Here is a 20361-nt window from a genome sequence, read left to right on the forward strand (position 1 = left end):
GGCTTAAGCTTCTTAGTGCTGTGCTTTAACCTGCTGCGCCACCAGGGAGGGCCCAGAGGTTTTATTCTTAATAAAAAGATCTGAAGTCAGTATAGCAGAGTGTTAAATTTGTTGAATTGTTATTATACCTATATTTCCTTTATGTTTTTCTGTATGTTTAAAACATTATGTGTTTGCATTTTATCATACTGTTTACACCAACACAGTATTTAACATAGTGCAGTCATCATGGCTGATTATGGGTAAAGGGGTTAGTGCTCCTGAACTCTGGGGATGTACCTGAAGGCCACGCCTCTATAGGAATTGCTTTTTCATTATCTTCCCTTCTAGAAAATGCTGGAAGAACAGCTCATCACCCACGCATCTGGTGAAGTCTGGCGGACCTTCATCTACGGCTTCTATTTCTACAAGATAGTAATGGACAAAGAACCTGATCGAGGTCAGAAATAAGATAAAGGAGACCTGCCCTTTCAGATGATAGTGTTTCTTGAACTCCTTGTGTGTGTGGCTTTGTCTTCTAAGTTGATGTGTGTCAATTTCCTCAAGCATTTATACTTAATTTAAGCATAACCAGAGTGACAAGCATGTCTTAATGTATGTTCTTGGGGAAAACAGAACAGTGATGAAAGATCAGCCTAAAAGAGGCTGAGAGATGTAGTGTGAGAAAATTCTTGTAGGTCAATTTCTTGATAACTGTTTAATGAGCAGCCCCCAGGTGAGATGGCTCTAAGCATACCGTGACAGGCTCTAATAGGTAACGTCAGGGCATTTTTACTTGCTGAGCCTTCAGACTCCATTACTTCCCCTGGAAGGCTTTCAAGTCCTAGTAAGTTTTCCAAGATATATTTTAAGTTTTAAATTTTAATGAGAAAAAGTAATACCCAAGAAGGGAGCAATTGTTGGCATGGTCAGAGCTGACTCACAGTAGCTCTGGAAGAACCAAGGACTCAGACCAGCTTCTCCAGCTTACCCAGACTACTTGGCTGGGAGTACTTCCTGCACACACGTAGCTTCTCAGTCTCTGGGCTCAGGACTCACACACCAGCTGCAGCAGCGGATGCCACTCGCCATGCGCTCTTGTGCAGAAGCGTGTTGAATGAACCTGCGCCGGTTTCCTACCCTGCTGTGTGTGTCCATCGTCACCTCTTCCCTACAGTCCCAAGCCCGACCCAGATACCTCTTGTGCCTTCAAGTTGAAAACGTCTGGCTGCCATTATTGCTTTAAACTTAGGGGCCTGAAACTGGGGGTAAAGTATTTTTAAAAATTGAAGTTCTCATGATATAAAATTAACTATTTTAAAGTGAACAGTTGGGTGACATTTAGTACATTCACATTGTGGTGCAACCACCACCCATGATCACCCAGAAAGGAAAGGCTGTGGCTACCAGCCTTAGTCCCAGGCTCCCTCCCTCCAGCTTCCGGCTGCATCAGTTGCTTTCTATCTGAAGATTGGCCCATTCTGAACATTTCACTTGAGTGGAGTCATACAGTAGGTGTTTGGCTTCTTTACTTAGCATAATGCTTCCGAAGGCCACCCATGTTGTAGTAAGAGTCAGGAAGACAACAAGCTTTGGGCTGAGGGCACCCTCTCTCTCTGCTTCTCTCAGTGGCCATGCAGCAGCCCACCACCTGGCACACAACAGCAGTAGACGACTTCGCCAGCTTCCAGCGCAAGTGGTTTGAGGTGGCTTTTGTGGCCGAAGAGCTCTTGCACTCCGAGATTCCTGCCTTCCTCCTGCCCTGGCTGCCCAGCCGGCCAGCCTCCTACGCAAGCAGGCACAGCTCCTTTAGCCGCAGCTTTGGAGGACGGAGCCAGGCAGCTGCACTCTTAGGTACATGCCTGCTTCAGGTGGGGCCTGGGGTGCGCTTATGGGTGTCAGGGAGAGCGGCAGCCAACCAGGGGAACGATGCCCTGTGAGCCAGGACCACAGCGACTCTTGGCTCTATAGGCCTCTACTGGCTCAGTCGTTCCAGCTTATCTTTGTCCCAGCCAGCAAACAGTACCAAGTCTCAAGTCAGTGCCCTTTGCCAACCCTGCACAGGCAGGAGATAATAAACAATGTGGATACAAGGCATGGAGCATCAGGGCTTGATAACAAAGGCCTTTGGGCACATGATAAAGCAAACAGCAAGCTCCTTCACTTCAGGCCATGGGAGGGCTGAGCAGCCCATGACGGCAGCAGATGAAAGGGAAGGTGGCCTGTGGCTAGTGGAGCAGAAGCCAGTGGCGTGATAGTGAAGGGGAAGTCGCAAAACCTGTTCTAGGTGTTTCAAGCTCGAGAACTGGAAGTGCAGCCTGGTTTGGACGAGACTGCATGCAGGCAGCTTTCAAGAGACCATTTTACTTCATCTTACCCCCTAAATCATGTTCATTTTCTGTAGCCAAGTTCTAAAGGCCACTTTTTCCTTAGAGATAAAAGCGAAGCATGTCCTGTTCTCCAGGAAATACGGAGAAAAACCTAAAAGCCAGGTGCTTTTAGGTGCACATTGAAGAGAGAGTTGAAGAGTCAGCTTCTGTCTCTCTGAGGTTACTTCTGAGCTCATATTGAAACAAATCATCTAAGACACTGTGATCCCAGAGACTGTGGATCACATAAGGTGAGACTTTGTTTATCTGAGAGCTGAAGGAAGCAAAAAAGGTTTCTGCAGAACCCACATAAATGCCACAGTAGTGTCACCTGCTTGTACAGGGGTCTCTCAAGCAGCGCCTCAAGCTGTTTGTTCTTACTGGTTTGCCTCTAGATTCAGTAATACCTACAGCCAAGGCAGAGAATTTGTAGAACCCGATGGCAGCAGATATGCAAACACATTTTAGAAAAATGTTTTACAAACAAATCTGTTATATTTTGACCCTATTAAGGTGGAAGCCAGCTATCAATTAGGTAACTTCTTTTTCTTGAAGTGTTTGATGACCAGGCTTGTTCTCAGTTGGGTCTTCTGCAGGTTTCTCAAGCATCACTCTGCAAATGTTTTGGACAGTTGAGGGGGGCTGTCCTGGTCATGGTAGCACCCCTGCCCTCCCCCTACTGGTTAACAGAGGCATCCCACTGTGTGAGACCACATGTCCCCAGAGGAGCACAAAATTACCCCCAGTCGAGAACCACTGTTTAAAAAGAATTAAAGAATTCCATCAAGGTGCCAAAATTGGAGAGCTCAGCAAAACATGATAAGCTTTGAAGTTGACATAGCATGTGTTGGGTTGAGAAAGAAGATATTTCCAGAGGGTCAGGGTAGAGTGAGTGGCTGGAGCTGGAACTGGCTTAGCCAGTGGCTCTGATTTCTGCTCTGTCCTGCCTGTGGTCTCTTCTGCTCAGCAGGGGTATATATGGTTACTGTGACCTGCCTGATACAGTACAGTAGTGATAACAATTTTATTTTTCTAAGGTTTAATTTATGCATATAGGGCTGGAGTATAGGCCAGAGGTGCAGTGGCTGTGAAAGAATTTATCAGACAGAGTGGGGAGCAGAACATGCAGATCGAGGAAGTGCACTGCTGAACAGAGCAGCGGGCGGGTCAGGAGAGGTCTGCTGCACCATGTGGGTCAGCCCCCTGGCCAGGGATCGAACTCATGCTGAAGCACCTGAGGCTAGGTTAGCTTTGTTGTGCTGCCCTTTAACCCATTGCGCCACCAGGGAGGGTCCCAGTGATAACAACTTTAAATACCAGAGATTTCTAGAACATTCACATGTCAGGCACAGTACCAAGCATACAATTATCTTACTTAGTCTTCAGCTCAGTCCCATAGGATGCTATAGGTTTTGTTGTAGAGTTCACAAATCTGGCTTGGAGCAGTGAAATCATTTGTCCTAGGTTCTGCACCCACCAATTCCTGCATCTGGAGTTTCTTCTTGAGACCACTGGCCCCAGAGCCTGAGCTCTCCAGCCTCAGCAAAACATAGCCCAAGCCTGTCTGGACTTTAGATGGTTTGCTTGATGACTCAGCTCCTGGGTGGCAGCATCCCTACATGATGAGGACACTCAAGTCCTAGCTCCTTGCTGCAAAACTCCAACTCTCTTGACGAAGTGTGGCTTTTTTCCCCTCCTGTGCTTCCATTGTGCTCTCTCCAGTCCCAACTTCAGCAACTTCGGCTTCACCAGGACCCCCAACCATTTGTTTTGCCATCTTTCCAGTCTTTCCCACCTGCCTCCTGTGTTCACTTCTCCCATGGCACTGCTCAGAGCCCTGAGCCTCGTGCCCTGCCCCCTCCCACCTTTAGGCTCCTGTCTCATTAAGATCACCAAAGCAATCAGAAGTAAGTTCCAGATGCCACCTGCCCCCCAGAGCCAAGTCTGCCCTCACTCTCTGTCTTCTTCCCAACTGTGAGTCAGCCACCCCTCACCTACGCAAGGCAGCATCTCCACATTCGCACAGGCCCACCTGTGCAGTCCTCCAGTCTCTGCATCTCTCTGCTAAAGCATCCCCATCAGTTTACAGGCACACACCCTTTCCTGTTGACAGAAGCAAAGCAGAACCCAAGAAAACTCGAGAACAGTCTCTCTACACCCCCTCCGCTAGAGCAGCTCTTCCCAGAATGACCTGGGACTCCCGTGTTGTTCAGTCTAGTGGTTGAACCTCATCTTGGTCTTCCTTGCCTTGTCAGGATCATTTGTCCCACAGGCCTCAACTCCTTTGACCCATCTTCTGCTTGGCTTTTAAGACGTTACTCTCTGAGCTCGCCTCTTCGCATCAGTCTCCTTTCTGGTTTCCCTCAGCATTGCGGCACTGAGGCCTCTGCCTGCACCCCATCCCTGTCCCAAGACATCTCATCCAGTCGACTAGGCTTCATTACCCCCCGAATCTGTTCACTCACAGCCTCCTCTCCATTTCAGTCCATGCCCTCAGCACTGTGAGCCTGCTGGTAGGTGTTACCAAGCCGCCCCCTGACATGGGAGGCTGGTGGTGTTTTGAACCAGTAACCACTTGGCCGAGCAGTACCTCCTTGGGTGTCTTCCGACCAGCATGTTCTGAGCTTGATGTGCCAGATAGGACGAGAAAAGATACACCGAGGCCCCTGCTGGTATTTAGCAAGTGCCTTTTCTTGGAACCAGTGGCACATGGCAAGAATACACAGTTTCCAAGACCAGAGAGCAAAGCTTTCCTCCTGTGACTTGGGCTGTTGAGTGAATCAGGAACACAAGCCAGAGACAGAAACTAGTTTTGGTGAGACTTTCACATCAGAGCTACTAAGTTCTTTAGCACCAGGTGACCCTGACGGCTAAGCAGCTGGGAATGATGGACAGGCCTAAAGTTGAGCATTGTGAGTTTAATCTAGGACGAAGGGATGATAGGGAGAGGAAGGCAGTAAAAGACTTACTAGTAAGAGCAGAAGAAAAATAAGGGGGAGTCCATGACCCCATCTTTCCCCTGACCGTCTCCCCTCTGTGAGCAGCTTGTGAGGTTCTATTTCATGTTGTACAATAAGGCACCTAAACAACAGAGGTGAGACCACATTCTCAGGGCTCAGGCTAGGAAGTGATAGAGCTGAGACCTCCTGACTCCAAACCAAAGGTACTTCCCACTTTGCTGATTGAGAGACTAGGGCACACAGTGGGCTGCTGAGGACTCCTGAGCGCCTCCCAGTCCTGGCTGTAGCTCAAGCCTTGGAGACTGCTGACACAAAAGCCATTTTGATTCTTGTCAGTGATAAAAGCCCTCAGGGCTTCTACCTGCAGATCCCAGAACGAAACTCACTGCTTTAGATAAAAAAATGCCTCTGGACTCATGGCGGGGGAGGATGAGAAGCTTGTAGTAGTCTGAGAAACTGATTTTGGCTAGGCCCAGCGGGCTGGGCTCTGCCCTTTATTCCTGAGCCTGTTTTAAGCCTTTGGTCTGGTCAGGAAGTTGATTGTGTGACCCATCTCTAAAACATCCCAATTTGGGGTGAGTAGGATTTCTGAGCATGAGTCCCAGATGGGATGAGCTAGTTAAAACTGACCTAGAATCCTTGAGTGACACACAGGTGATGGAACAGAGCGTTGCTCTTCACTGTGAGGTTGTGAGGTTAGGCTGGGGCACCTACAGTTGGCGAAACCGGCACTGACACATCATTCTCACCTGACTTCATGGCTTACATTCGAGTTCACTCGGTGTTGTACATTTTGTGGGTTTTGACAAAGGTATAAGTGACGTGTACACTCCACTTGCAGTGTCATGCAGAGAAATTGCACTGTCTGACTGCTTTTTTACTGTAGTGGCACAGCTGAGTAGCAGAAACAGAGACCATAAACCTGCAAGCCCTAAACTATTCATTACCTGGTCCTTTACAGAAAAAGCTAGCCAACTAGATGATGCCAGGAAACTTTGAGAATCTGCGATTTTTCTGTAGGTGATTATGTATTTTCTAGCTGTAGGCTTAGTTGTTTGTTCTTCCTCTTCCTCCCACTACATCTCTTCCCTCTCTTGCTGCCCCTCCTGGGTGCTGACTTAGCTGCCACCGTCCCAGAGCAAAGGACTGTAACCTTGGATGTCGACGTGAACAACCGCACAGACAGGCTGGAGTGGTGCAGCTGTTACTACCATGGCAACTTCTCCCTGAGTGCAGCCTTTGAGATCAAGCTTCACTGGATGGCAGTGACCGCTGCAGTGCTCTTTGAGATGGTGAGAACCTCATAACTGTGGTTGGGGCCCGGGCACCCCTTGCAGAAGGACACAGTGGTGCTTAGTAGCGATTCATGTCACTTTTTATAATTCTGGCCTCTGTTATCTTTTTCCTGTCTCTTGAGATAATCTCTAGAAAATTTTAAACATAGCAAAAACATCCAAATAGTCAGAAAGGGCATAGGTCAGGGTTTCTGAACCTTGGTATTAGTGACATCTGAGGCCAGATAATTCTGTTGTGGGCCTGTCCCGGGAGATCATAGGATGTTGGGCAATATCCTGGGTCTTACTCACTCCACAGCCCCCTTGAGACAACCAAAAATGTCTCCAGCTATTGCCACATGTCCCCAGGGAGGGGGAGTGTTGCCCCCGATTGAAAATCACTGGTTTAGGATAAAAGTAAGTCTCTCTTCCTAACCTTAACCCTCGTCCTTAGAATTTCTATCTAAAAGCACCTACTTCATTGATTATACTTCTGGAGAGATTGTATACATATGCACTGCCCAGTTACCTTTAAAAAAAAAAGTGTGGCAGGTTGGGGTACACACTGTTTATATTCTGTCTATCCTATTACCTCTTTGTCTTCAGTGCCAGCATACAAACAAGTTTGCCACTTCATTGTTAGTTTTTGTTTTGCTTCATTGTTTCTACGGGTTGTGGAATATTCTCTTATTTGTTTATACCACAGCTGACTTAACCCAGTCCCCTGTTAATGAACAGTCAGTGATTATAACTCTAGTCGCAACTGGGCTGAGGGGAGATTTCCACCCCATAGATGTCTTTAGCAATATCTGGAACCATTTTTACTTTCCACAAATGCGGGCACAGGGGTGCTATTTATGTCTAATGGGTCAAGAACAGGGATGGTTCCCCATATCCCACAGTGAGTAGCACAAGACAGCTCTGTAACAACGAAAGAGATAGCCCCACATGGCATAAGGGCTAAATCTGACAATCCTTCTTTAACTGGTCTTCTGCCCATCTTTCCTCCTCCTAACCCTACCCTGTACCTGTCTCCAGTCAGCTCATGCATCCTGCACTAGGAGGCCAGCCTGGTTGCCCCACCTCCCGAGAGTCAGAGCCTGTAGAATAAACACGCCTTAGCCTACTGTCAGTATCTTCCAGCTCTCTTTAACCATTTTAGCAGTCTGCTACTCTTTTTATACTCTCCCCTTCAGCCAAAAAGACTGCTTTCCTTGGCTTCAGTGAGTCTCAGTCCCCTCAAACATGAGCCCAAGCATCTCATCACACAGCTGAGAGCAGCTGGAAAGTTCAAAGCTTACAGAAAGCCTGGAGATGATCACAGAAATGAACACAGCATTGGTTGACAACATGTAGTTGGGCGGGGGGCTTTTCTTTTTTGGCTTTGTGGGGTTTTTTTTTTTTCACTCCAGGACTCATAGGCCCAGACTTGTCCCACAAAACATGGTCTCCTAGGGCAAAGACTTGTCCAGGTCTCTGCCCAGCCCCAGTCTGCCTCACACAGTATTGGCACCTTTGAGGCAAGACATGCACTAGGGAAGCATCCATGAGGCCCAAACCAAAAAAGATGCCAAGTCCTGCTTGGCTTGCCGGGGGTATCAGCTCTTGTTCAGCTGGTTGGGATAAATATTATGTAAAATAAGATTGGTTGAGAGAAATGATTTTGATCAGAGATTTTGGTGTTTTGGTCGTTGTTATGAGTATTCCTGAGAGGAGAACTGAGTGGCCCCCTTCAGCTTTTAACCTAGTCATATTTGTTGAAGTCAAGAAAGGGCCTAAACTGTATTTTTGAAATAACATTTGATACAAGTAGCATATGCCAGAGTCACATACATGGGCTTTTAATATGTGTGTGTGTTTCATGACTTAAAAAGTATCTTAAGACCTAGAAAATTCCCACTGTTGATGAAGAAAATGTTTGTCTTCATACTCCACTAACTTGTTCTCGGTCAGTCTTCGGCGGAACAGCTTTTGGGAGTGTGCCAGAGGTCGACTCATCCTGTCAGGTCAGGGCTTATCGCTCTTGGCCAGAGGCCACCACAGTCATCTTGCATTCTTGCGTCATGGCCCTCCCAGCCAGCCTGAGTGGATTGTTTTCCTCTTTGGTACTTCAGACTTAGTAAATTTTTGATAAAGGACAAAATTAGAAGGACTCAGCCTATATCCTGTGACTGTCCTCCAACATCCTATAGGATGAGAAAGGCTTTAGAAGGCAAGAAATAGCCCTTTCCAGTGTCTTTCTTCCAGAAGAAACACTGAAGTTGCAGAAATGCAGGCTGTGAAGAGGAGCATGTGCTTCACTTACAGCTTCTTGATTATCAGTAAGGAGGTTAACTGCATTTTCTCCTGCTCAGGACTGATTTGGAGCCAGTGGACATGAATAAATCAACATTCCAATCAATATGCACACCGCCATGGTGGCGGCTTCCCTTCTTGGGAGTATTTTCTGTTGTCTGGATGAACTTGGAGATGACACTCTTGTTTCTGTGTTTTCCACCAGGTCCAAGGCTGGCATCGAAAAGCCACCTCCTGTGGCTTTTTGTTGGTCCCGGTGTTGGAGGGCCCCTTTGCACTGCCCAGTTACCTGTATGGCGATCCACTTCGAGCCCAGCTCTTCATCCCTCTCAACATCAGCTGCCTGCTCAAGGAAGGCAGCGAGCACCTGTTTGATAGTAAGATACTCTCCTCTGAGGGTTCTGTCTCCACAAGTAAGATCCTCTCCTTCAAGGACACCCCTCTAGGTGCCAGCTGATGCCTTCAGACAGGAGTCCAAAGGTTCTGGGTTCAATCCTGGTTCTTTTCTTAGTGACTGGGCAAGCTACTTAATGTTACTGAACCTCAAAATCCATCATCTTAATGGAGGTGGCTAGGGCTGCCTTGCTAACTCAGCAAGATCCCATAAGGCCTGGAGCAGAATGGTGGGTGGAAAAGGCACGATACTCTGTAAACCACAGGTGACCCTGATGCTCTTTCCCACCCTGCTCTCTGCTGGTCAGGTCTGTGTCAGAATTGGAACCTAATGGGGTTCCAGTTGACAGCCTTGAATCTGCTGTCCCATGCATAAAGGCCAAAAAAGGGAGGCATAGAAAGCCAAACAGGAAACAGTGTCCTGTTGTGCAAAGCTGTGATGTGTCAGCACCTTGTATGTGGCTCAAGTCCCACATCTCAAGGAGGATGGAGCAGGAGGAGGCTCAGGGGAGGGCAGCAGGACCCTGATCAGAGTCCTCCCCCGACACAGGGTTCTCCTCAGAAAAGGGAGCACCCAGAGCCACCCACCCTGCTGCTCCACCCTAATCCACCAGAATTGGGAGGCAGATTTAGGACAGATTGAAGGGCAAGTGTTACTTCACACCGCTCATAGCTTTGCATCACCACATGCACATTGAGGCGAGCACAGAGTAGCTCCCACAAAGCTTGTAGTGAGCTCACAGGTGATCTTTCTTTTTTTTTTAAAGATTTATTGATTTGTGCATTCAGAACCGGAATACAGGCTAGAAGTGCAGGGGCAGTGAGAGGATTCACCAGAGACAATGGGGAGCAGAACAGGCAGATCTACGAAGTACACTGCTGAGGGGAGCAGCAGACCAGACAAGAGAGGTCTGCTGCACCATGTGGGTCACCTCCAGGGCAGGGATCAAACTAGCACTGAAGCAGCTGTGGCTAGCTTGAAGTGCTGTGCTTTAACCCTTTACATCACCAGGGAGGGCCCTCTCAAGTAATATTTCTTAAAATGAAAAGCTAGAGCTGCAGCTGGGATGAGGATCCCGTCATTTCCAGCTAGGAAGATCGTAACTATGAAAGGAATCCCTGTGGATGTAAGAAAGACGCTTTCTTCCCCTGCCCTTGTGACTGCGTCAGGGCTGATAGCAGTGAACCTGTGCTGGGTGAAAGGTCCCACCGGGTCCTGCAGGTCAGGCCAGTGTCCCTGCGCCTTGCCTTCACCACGCTTCTCCCCACCCTCACCACACAACAGCTGTTGTTCCCGAAGCCCACCTGTGTATTCTGTTTCTATCTTAGAAGACATTCCTGTGCAGATGCAGCCTTTTTTAAAGTGACTTGGAGTTCCAGGAGAGCCCCAGGGCTCCTGGTGACCATGGACACCATGGGCCTTAGAGCTCACAAAGTGCTCTACACACGTTCTTGTCTCACCTTACTGTAAGCTAGAGGACTGTTTGTGCAGCTCCAAAATGCCAGTTGGTTATATTCCTATCTGATGATTTAAAGCCAGGCACTGCTGCATATAGCTGTTTTTAATGTTTGAGAGCCAGGGCTATCTTGCCCCACACCAACCAAAGACTCTTCTGGGGTTTTCCACCCTCACTGTAACAGCACAGGATTGTTCATGGGTCTTGCCTCAGAGGGCGTTTTTTATATGAGCTGATGGTTTTCTCTGCCAGTTGTAACCTAGGTTTCAAGCAGCATCCTCTGTTGGTTGCCGTGGTTACAGCTGAAGGAGTCCTAGTTTAAAGGAATAAGGGCTGGAGTCTAAGAATCCATTTTTTTCTGGTCTACCTCTTTTCCTGTTATTTTCCCTTCCAGTAACAATGACTTCAGAACCAGAAATCGGACAAAATGTACCATGTGTTGTGTGCACACACACGTTTTCCTATTAAAGTCAAAGCGTTTTTTCTCTTTTGCTCCAGAACCGTCCAGCCTTTCCTAGATAGAAAACCCCAAATGTGGGAAAGGAACAAGGCCACCACAGCCATCCTGGTCTTGGGGTGTCTTGTCAGCTGCTCCGGCCCTCACACCACAGTCCTGAGAGCGGCCGTTGCCATGTGACAGCTGCCGTAGCTGTCCTGCGTGCTCCCTCGCTCTGGTCCTCACACAGCTGTGCAAGGGAGCGAGGCTGGAGCATGCAGTGGGTGACTGAGGTGGCGGAGGACGTGCTGTCTGCTCAGCTCCCCTCCCTCGCTGTCCACTGTTCCCAAAATCATTTTTTATATTTATTGCTTCAGTTTTCCCATCCCTAAAGTGGATCTTGTAATGCTGCCTTTTCCTTTTGGGTAAATGTAAGATTGGTAATACATTTTTTTATTTTCTCTTCTCCCGAGAAGCAAATAATGTCTATTTTACAGGTTACCTTTGATTTGTACTTTGATGTCACGCTCCTTTCCGCTTTTGGCAGAGGAAGTCATGAGAATGGGCCTTATGTTGAGTTCTCATAGCTCATTCTAATTGCTGAGACCCTGTCAAATTCATCCCCTTTCGAGAGCCCATCGCCAGGACGGGAGGGTGGTGAGAGAGAAGCACAGCGGCTGCCCTCCCTGGAGTGCCCCGAGGGGTGCTGGTCTTCCTGGAGGCCGGCAGTGGGGGATGCACAGCTTGGGCTCTAGGGGCAAGAACTGCCAAGGTAGTGCAGGATACAGAAGGCCGGGCTCAGGAAGAATGACAAACCATGGGACCGCAGCCGACATTGTCCTGATTTCCCTTTCAGGCTTTGAACCGGAAACATACTGGGATCGAATGCACCTTTTCCAGGAAGCCATTGCACACAGGTTTGTCTCTTAGCAAGAGGGATTAGTGGGAAGACACTGGTGTCTTGAGTAGCAGTTACCTGAGCAAAGGCCAGTGAGTTTCATTCCTGGGGAAATGGATCAAGCCCACCAATGGCAGATGTGCTGCTTATCTCCAGCAGTACCCTTTGCCCTGGTTCCAAAGATAAGCACCTCTCAGATTCCTGTAGCTGTTGTTTTCCTGACCTTGTTACCTTCTTCTTTGAGTTGAGGGGAGACCAGAGTGCTCTCTCCTTAGCCTCCAACGAGACCCTGAACAAAGCTATCCGAGAAATGACATGAAATAGGAAACTATAAAATTTGTCAGGAGATCCTTGACATATATTGAAAGACATGTTAAAAATGGTTTGAAAGCAGTCAATATGCCAGTAGATAGCAGATATTGACCTAATATGTGTGCCAGGGAGAGCTTTTGCTAGGCTTAGCTGTCTCCCCTTCCCCCAACACCTGTCTGGCTTTGTCGCTAGAATATCATAACCAGCTGTCCGATGGTTGTGCCAGGCTAATCATGGCTAAGGCTAAGCTCCCATGCTTACTTCAGTAACCCTCTTGCTGCTCTGCCTTCCGTGTCATATCATCTTTTCATGTGTCTTCAGCTCTGCCCCCTACCACCTTCAGCACACACTGAAGTCCAGGCTCTTAGCCACCTCTCACCCAAACTGGTACCAGCCTGCCTTGCACCTTGTCCTGTTGTTGTTTTTTTTCCCTTCATGGACCTAGCTCTGGTGCATAGTAAAAGGTGTGGCAGGAGGGGATGCCAGCCAGCCCAGGGTAGAAGGTAGGGAATGAGCTTGTGGAGGGAGGAGGCATTGAAGGCCTGGTCACCTCCATCTCCACTAGCATCTGGCTGGAGATCTACGAGCAAGCCCCAGAACTGCTTCGCCTTCATTTTCTGCTCCTGCCGGGTCACTGGGAGAGCTCCGAGGTCCCGGCACTTAGCCATCAGGCAGGAGTTTCTATAGGAAGACAGACCCCAGCCAAGTGATGAGGTTATTGGCAGTTTTGTCTGGATTTCGCTCAGGATGTGGCCTTAATTTATCACATCTGCTTTTTTCTTCATAATATCCACTTTAGCCCAGTCATTTTTCTAAATTACTGTCTTTTCTTCGGTCCTTTTTTCAAATTCCTTGCATCTTCTGTATATCACTGCCCTAGACTCTGCTGCGTGCCCCTTCACACCCCACCTCCCCATCCAGAACCCCTCCCACCTTTCCCAATTAGGCCCTCCACCTCCCTACCTATACCCCCATCCTTCACACAGTCACCCCTCCTCCCCTACCCAGGCCCCCTTTCCCTTGTACACCTGTTGTCCTGTTCCACCAGGGAGCCCCAAGTCTCACTGTGAACTTCACTGCTTTCTTCCATATACTGTGACCGTTACACTACACTAACCTGGGCTCCTTAGGGGGCAGAGGTATACATTTTTTTCTTTTGTTTCCTTACCCAAGGCTTAGCAAAGTATGGTCCCCAGAATACTTGCTCACTGTGTAACTTTTCTGTAGGGTGATACTAGAATTGCAGCTCTGAAATGAAGCACTAGCCCGTCTGTGAGTTCCAGCTAAGAATGTGCTAGAAAAGTGGCCAGCACCCAGCACCTCCTTTATTTCCTCTGGGCAGTAGATCCCTCCCCAGACAATGGACCCCTGCCCTCACTGCCACCCTTGCGGAGTTCTCCCGTGTGGACAGCAAGGGGACCAGAGCTCTGTGCTGAAGGGTCTTTTAAAAATAAAAACCTTTCCTGGGGACTTAAGGAAGAACTGAGGCAAGACTTCTGTCAGCTGATCCCTGCTGAGTAAACAAATAGGCTTGACTGGAAAGGAGGCAAAAGCTAGAGCCATTCCTGCACGCGATATGATCAGTGCGTGTTGGCCTGTCCATTTAATGTGCACAGATGGCTTCACGAGTTCTTCAGTAAGTAATAACCAAACACCAGTAGAAAACAAGCAGCTGATATGGAGACATTACCCCGCGCCTCCCACAGGAGCTCAGCCTGGGGATGGAGACAGGCGTTGTCCCCCTTTAATTCTGCCTACATCACGGCCTCATTACATAAAGCGCTCAGACTCAGGCCAGGCACCACATCTGTTAGCACGCCCTTTGCAGCACTTAGCAGGTAGAGCTGTAATAAATGTGCCTTATGGAAATAGAAAAACCAGGAATAGAACAAGCTGTAGATGAGAAACGCAATAGCACAAGTCATAAATGAGGAACGACTCCTGCCCATTTCCAGAACACAGGAAAGCCCGGATTTGTGTTCCTCGCTTCTAAGACAAGGATGTCAATGAGGATACTTCATTCCGTTTCAATTCAGAGCCTTACTTGAGAACCAACTATGTGTTTATCCTGGGAAAACAGTGTGGCTGGAGTGAGACAAGACCCCTCCCCTTGAGTTCTCCCTGTCTCAAGTATGAGGATGGGCGCCCACCCAACTAGGGTGTGAGGTGAAGTCCAGGGAGACAGAAACCCTGCAAGATGGGTCAAGGGATGGCGGTGGTGGGGTGGTCTGACAGGACATCTGGGGGCACAAGAAGGAGGCTTGACTGGCACAAATGAGGCTGGATGAGGATGAGGGCAGCAGGTCAGTGGCCCTTCACCTGCCTTGGGGATGAAAGGAGGCTGGACACGAGGAAACAGGATGAGCCAGTGAAGGGGCTGAGGATGAAAACAAGCAGCCTGAATGTTTCCTCATGAGAGATCGCTTGAGATCATCTCAGGGGAGTCCTGTTAGCCCCACTTGTGCCCCTCGTCCCTGTGGCAGCAGAGGCCCAGTCAGTGTGTCTTCCTGTCCTTCCCTTAGGTTTGGGTTTGTCCAAGATAAATACTCTGCCTCTGCTTTTAACTTCCCTGCTGAGAACAAGCCTCAGTACATCCACGTGACAGGTGAGGAGTGCCACGCAGGGTGGTGGGCAGGTGGGCCCGGGCCCCTGGGGCAGGGGCAGGGCCTGGTCCTGGGCACAGAGGTTCTGCCATTGCCCACGTGTGATGGCAGAGCCACCCAGCCAACCCGGGCGCCCCCCTCCTCTTCAGGAACAGTGTTCCTGCAGCTGCCCTACTCCAAGCGCAAGTTCTCCGGGCAGCAGCGGCGGCGGCGAAACTCCACCAGCTCCACCAGCCAGAACATGTTCTGCGAGGAAAGGGTCGGCTACAACTGGGCCTACAACACCATGCTGACCAAAACCTGGCGCTCCAGCGCCACGGGCGACGAGAAGTTCGCCGATCGGCTGCTCAGGGACTTCACAGACTTCTGCATCAACCGCGACAACCGCCTGGTCTCATTCTGGACCAGTTGCTTGGAGAAGATGCATGCCAGCGCCCCGTGAGCCCAGCCTAGGCAGGGCCAGGTCAGAGGGCGGGCGGGTGTGGTCTCACTATTGATATTCAATAGGTTCAGTCAGAGTCTGGCGTCAGTTTGCCACTGTTGGTGAGAGAGGCTGTTGCTGCTGCTGCTCCCCACACAAGTGTTCTTCCATTGGGAGAGAAAGACTTGGGAAACTGGGAGTGCCCAGGGCAGGTGGGAGGCCCAGGTGGTCCGTGGGAGGGCTTCAGTATGGGGGAGGGGACATGCAGCCCCCTGAATGTCCTCAGAGGCGGCGGCTCCTATGAGCATCCCTTCCCGCCACCATCCAAGGAGGTGGAGCAGAATCTGCCGCTTCCTGACCAGAAGTGTGCACAGGATGTAAGATAATTTTGTGAAATAATGTACCATAGGCCCACAGCAACCTGTACATACCTGTATATAGCAGAAGTAGGAGTAAAGTGCCATGGGCAACCTCTCTGTCCTCAGCCTGGTTCCTGGCAGCAACAGCCCCATCCTCAGCTGGGCAGTCAAGTCCCTCGGCTGGGACTGTAGTGACAAGAAGGAGAGCTGCAGACAGTGAGGAGGACTCCAGGATTCCATGTCTGCCTGTGAGTGCCCGGCAAGGTGTCTTTCCACAGGCCCCTGGAGGAGCGTGGAGAGCGTGGTCAGCACCGGTGAGCAGGCAGTACAGCACGCTGGCAAACGGCCGTCTTGTGCAGGCAGAGGTGAAGCTCGCCAAGGGAGCGAGCCCAGCTGTGGCATGCAGACGTGGTGTGGGGAAAGAACTGCAAGGAAAACCTTGTTGACTCTGAGGTTTAGCACCGACTCCTTAACCAGACGAGACAGCACAGTGCCTCCACTTCAGTGCCCTGCCATGACCTCCTGGGGGATATCAACCCCGCTTCCCCCTCTGTCACCACACAGAGCTAATGAAAAGCCCTGTCAGCGTCCCTCCGCAGCAGCGAACCCACCCACGTCTCCCTAGGCCCTCAGCTGCCATCTGAGCTTAGCCTCCTTCATCTTTGTTGTCTTCTTCATCCGACATGGCTAGGAGAGCCTTCGACTCGTCTCTGCTTTTTCTTCAGGCGGTCAGAATTTTTTTGAAAAACTGCTCTGATGGTGCCCAAGTCTCAGAAGGCACCTTTTCATGTTGAGAAATGAGAGGATTAAGGCCCAGACGTGTGCCTTAGGGCCCCCGGTGCAGGTGGAGATGAGTGTAGCTGGCCCAATAAGACAGGAGCCTTAAAGCAGAGGGCTTCGTGGGGTCTGGCCCTCCTCCTCTCTACCCCGCATACGGCAACAGGCTGAGCCGCCTGCCTCCGGTCTAGGTAGAGCCCGAATGAGGACCCAGACCTCTGGCTCCCAGCCCAGAGCCTCCACGTCTTCATCTCTAGAGTGAGCTGGTAATGACCCCTCCTGGGTCATGAGCCGCACAGGAGAGAAAATGGGTAAAGAGCTTAATGCATGGATGTAGTGTCCCCCTAAATATTAGTCATTGTGATGACACTGCCCTAAACTCCAAACCCCGGGAGTTTAGAGAAGGGAGTCATCAGAGGACTGGAGTGGACAAGGTAACAGAGTAGACTGGAGTCTTGTGGGGTTAGTGGGAGCTGACCAATGCAGGCCCAGGGCTCCCCGCCAGCTCCGCTCCCCACCAACCGTGCCAGGCCTGGAGGGCTGTAATCTAACTGACTACACTGTGTTCTTTTGCCTTATCTGGGTCTCAAGAACACCTCCTGGAGGTATTTTCTTTACCCCCCATTAGTTTCTCCTTTTTGCTTGGCAGAGTGGCACATTGCCAAGAGCTGGGGTGGGGGCAGCTCTGCCCCTCGCCCCTCTGCCTGCGGCCCACGTTCCTGGCTCTCATGAGTAGGGCGCCTGTTGCCTGGGAAGGGCTGGGCAGCCCTGGGGTACCTTTGAGCTTTGTGGTTGTGCTTGAGGCTGCACACAGGTCCTGGTACGCCAGGCACAGCACCAGTCATCCTCCTGGACAGAGAAATGAACCTGGGGTGAAGGGCCACGCAGGATAGCCTGATGGGAGCAGAAACAGGATAGACTAATGCCTTCCTTTACGAAAGGAACTTGAAGTTAACTGGAAAATGTGAAAGCAGAAGTGGTAGCCTCTTCGTCCCTTGCTGTAATTCTCTGGTGCTCCGGTAAGAACTCGCTTAAATCACCTCTTCCAGGCCTCTCCCCTTTCCACCCCCTGACTCCCACACGCACACCAAGATTCTGACTCAGGAGTCCTGGGACTTTGCACTGTAAATAGACACTCGGTGATTCTGCTCTCAGTGGTCCATTGGAGAAACCCTGTCCCAGGTTCCTTCTCTGGATTTGTTCCTGCTTGCTTTACCTGGAAATGTGATTCCCAGACCAGAGCAGAGGGGAAGCTGCCCACTGGAAGGGCCACAAGGCAGAGGCAGAGCGTGGGAGATAACAGCACCATGGCAGCGAGGTCACCAGGCCACCAAAGGCTGGACAGCTGGACTGGCAACTGCCAAGTACTGTGTTGGGTAAGCATAGAGGGCCCAGTCTCATCTGGGGACCTTTCAGAGTCATTAAAACGAGAATCCAGGTGCTACAAGAAAGAACATCATATATGCCTCTGGCGCTAAGGAAAAATCTGTGAGGCATCGCCGGAGGGATAGGAAATTGCGGCAGAGAAAACCAAATAAAGCCCATTTACAGGCCCCCTAAGTGACCCCCCCCCAGATTTCAGATACATGAAGTAACAATGGTCGCTGCATTTCTTGAGTGGTTCCGTGTTCTGGGCAATGTACCTACTTGACATACCTCATTGCCTCATTGTGTCATCTTACCAAGCACCATCATACCAGCTGAGGGCTGGGGCAGAGGAGACTCCAGGAGGTGGGACCCTTGGCTGATGGGGCTGGGAATCTCTGGGACCCTTGACTGCAGCCTCCGCCCACTGTGCTGCCCCTCACCTGGTGCTGGCTCAGTGAGGCCCCGCCCACTCTGTAAGGATAGAAGGTCTCCTCTGTTCTTTCCAGCTGACTTTTGCCTGTGTGGCACAGATACCGGGCTGCTGTCTGGAAGCCAGTGCCTGCTCCTTCCCCTCTGGCCCATAGCTGGTTTACAAGTGCTTCAGCCGGCTTCCAGCCTTCGCACTTGCCCTAAGCCTGGCCTGGAATGTGTTGGCTGTGGGCACAGCAAGTGCCAGGAATTCAGTCCTACCGGACTGTAGAGTTGAGCTCCGGCTGCCGTGCTGTTTCCTCCATGAATCAGCACATAGTCCCTCCAAGAAGAAAAAGTCTTCCCTGGTTGGGGCAAGGGGAAAGGGGGAGTCACTGTGGGATCCCCTTGCAAACCCTTTCTCATGCTGGTGTTTTCGTCTGAACTCACCTGTGGTGATTCTGAAAGAAACCACAGGGGCCTCAGGTCTCCAACTGATGAGGAAGCTGAGTGCTGGAGGAATGAGGCCTCCAGGCAGCACGTGGCAGTTGTGATTGAATCGAGTCTCTTACCTCCGCGCTGCACTATGAATTATACCGGATTGCTTATCCACGCTCAGTTTCTGCCCTTTAATCCTCAGTGTCTCTTAAGAGACAGAAATTTTTATGTTTAAGCCCATTGCATCCTCGGAAAGAAACATTTTCCTGATTATCTTTGATGTCCATCCAGCCCTGTAGTTCGCATCTAGGCCTACCCCAGCCAGTCAGTGTGACGGGGTGCTGTCTTAGAAAGGGCCCCTTTCCAGGGTGAGACAGCCACCTCTTCTCCAGCTGTGGATCCCCAGAACCTGGGTAGACAGCTGTGATGGAGTTGGCAGGCCTCTGCCAGGGCCAGGCCTGCGCACTTGTGCTGCTGCCGCCTCAAAGCACCTGCCCTTGCCAAGGCCCTGGGTACACTGCTGGGGAAGAACCGGGAGCTAGCTAGGGGTTCCTAACTGGGGCGATTTTGACCCTCGGGGGACATTTGACATTCCTGGATGTCGGTACCCTAGTGGGTGCGTATTAACACCCACAGCACAGGACAAGGGGTTGTCCCTTGCAGCAAAGAGTTACTCAGCCGTGGAATCAGTGGTGTTGAGCTGTGACCCTGAACTAAATTCTGATAAGGTGAGAGGTCTTCCTATGATTGTGGATGAAGAGGAACCTGCCACTTCCCCTGACTGGCACTAATCCTTTCTCAGTGGCACTCCTATCCTCAGCCTCCTTCATAACCATTGTTGTCATGTTCTGAGACCAGAGTGGCTAAGAAACCTGTCTAGGGCCACATAGCAAGTTGTTGACAGAGCCAGGATTAGAGTCCTGGGCGCACTTAGTGCTCACGAGCCACTCTGTACTCTTGTTTCTCCTTCCTTGTGTTACAGGGCAGGGTGAAGAGCACCCCAGAACCCCCAAACCTGCCCAGTCTAAATAGGTTCTACCATCATCTGCATCAAGACAAAACATACTCTAGTGCATAAGACTGTTCATGGAAAGGAACTTCAACATGATTAGCATGCAACAAAGAATAATGCTTTTCAAGTCAAACACCCAAATTTACCCAGCCCCTCATGGGTCAATGTCCAGTCAAACAGAGCCACTGAAGCCCTAAAGTTCACCACAAGGAACCTCGTGGTGGGGACCCATAGGAAAGGGGCAGAAAGGTCCCAACACGACTAAGATAGAAGAACAAAATCAAGCTAAAAGCCGCCGTTGTCAACCTCCCCATGGGTCTCTCACACCGGTTTCACCCAGCCCAGGACCAAGAAGCAGGTGCAGCTTCTGCAGGCGTCTCTGCTCCCAGCGCCTCCTCCAGGGCTCCTCTTCGCCCCCCATCCTGCTTCCTTCCTTCAGCAGGCTCCTTTCCAGCTGCTTCTCCCTGCTCAGCTCCACCTTCCTTGGGTAGGACAGGGAACCTGGAACCCCTTCCTGGGGACCATCCTGTTACACATACATGTAGCTGGCTTTGCTCATTGCATCTAAACTCAAGGGGCGGGGAGCCATCTTGTTCACAAGT

General features: G+C 50.3%; 1 protein-coding gene across 7 annotated transcripts in view; it reads left to right on the plus strand.

Annotated features, from left to right (window-relative positions):
* The window catches only part of DEPDC5 (DEP domain containing 5), a 105284-nt gene extending 86366 nt beyond the window's left edge, over positions 1-18918 (plus strand). For all 7 annotated transcript variants that reach the window (XM_012731085.1, XM_012731083.1, XM_012731084.1 and 4 more), the window contains 7 exons: positions 331-439; positions 1609-1833; positions 6431-6600; positions 9083-9254; positions 12020-12080; positions 14896-14978; positions 15126-18918. In XM_012731085.1, the coding sequence (XP_012586539.1) occupies positions 331-439; positions 1609-1833; positions 6431-6600; positions 9083-9254; positions 12020-12080; positions 14896-14978; positions 15126-15418 (1113 nt within the window). In that variant the 3' untranslated portion in view covers positions 15419-18918. The remainder of the gene's footprint in view (positions 1-330; positions 440-1608; positions 1834-6430; positions 6601-9082; positions 9255-12019; positions 12081-14895; positions 14979-15125) is intronic.
* Positions 18919-20361: the final 1443 nt, after the last annotated feature.

This window comes from Condylura cristata, unplaced genomic scaffold (assembly GCF_000260355.1).
Source record: "Condylura cristata isolate star-nosed mole 26May11 unplaced genomic scaffold, ConCri1.0 scaffold00029, whole genome shotgun sequence".
Taxonomy (NCBI): domain Eukaryota; kingdom Metazoa; phylum Chordata; class Mammalia; order Eulipotyphla; family Talpidae; genus Condylura; species Condylura cristata.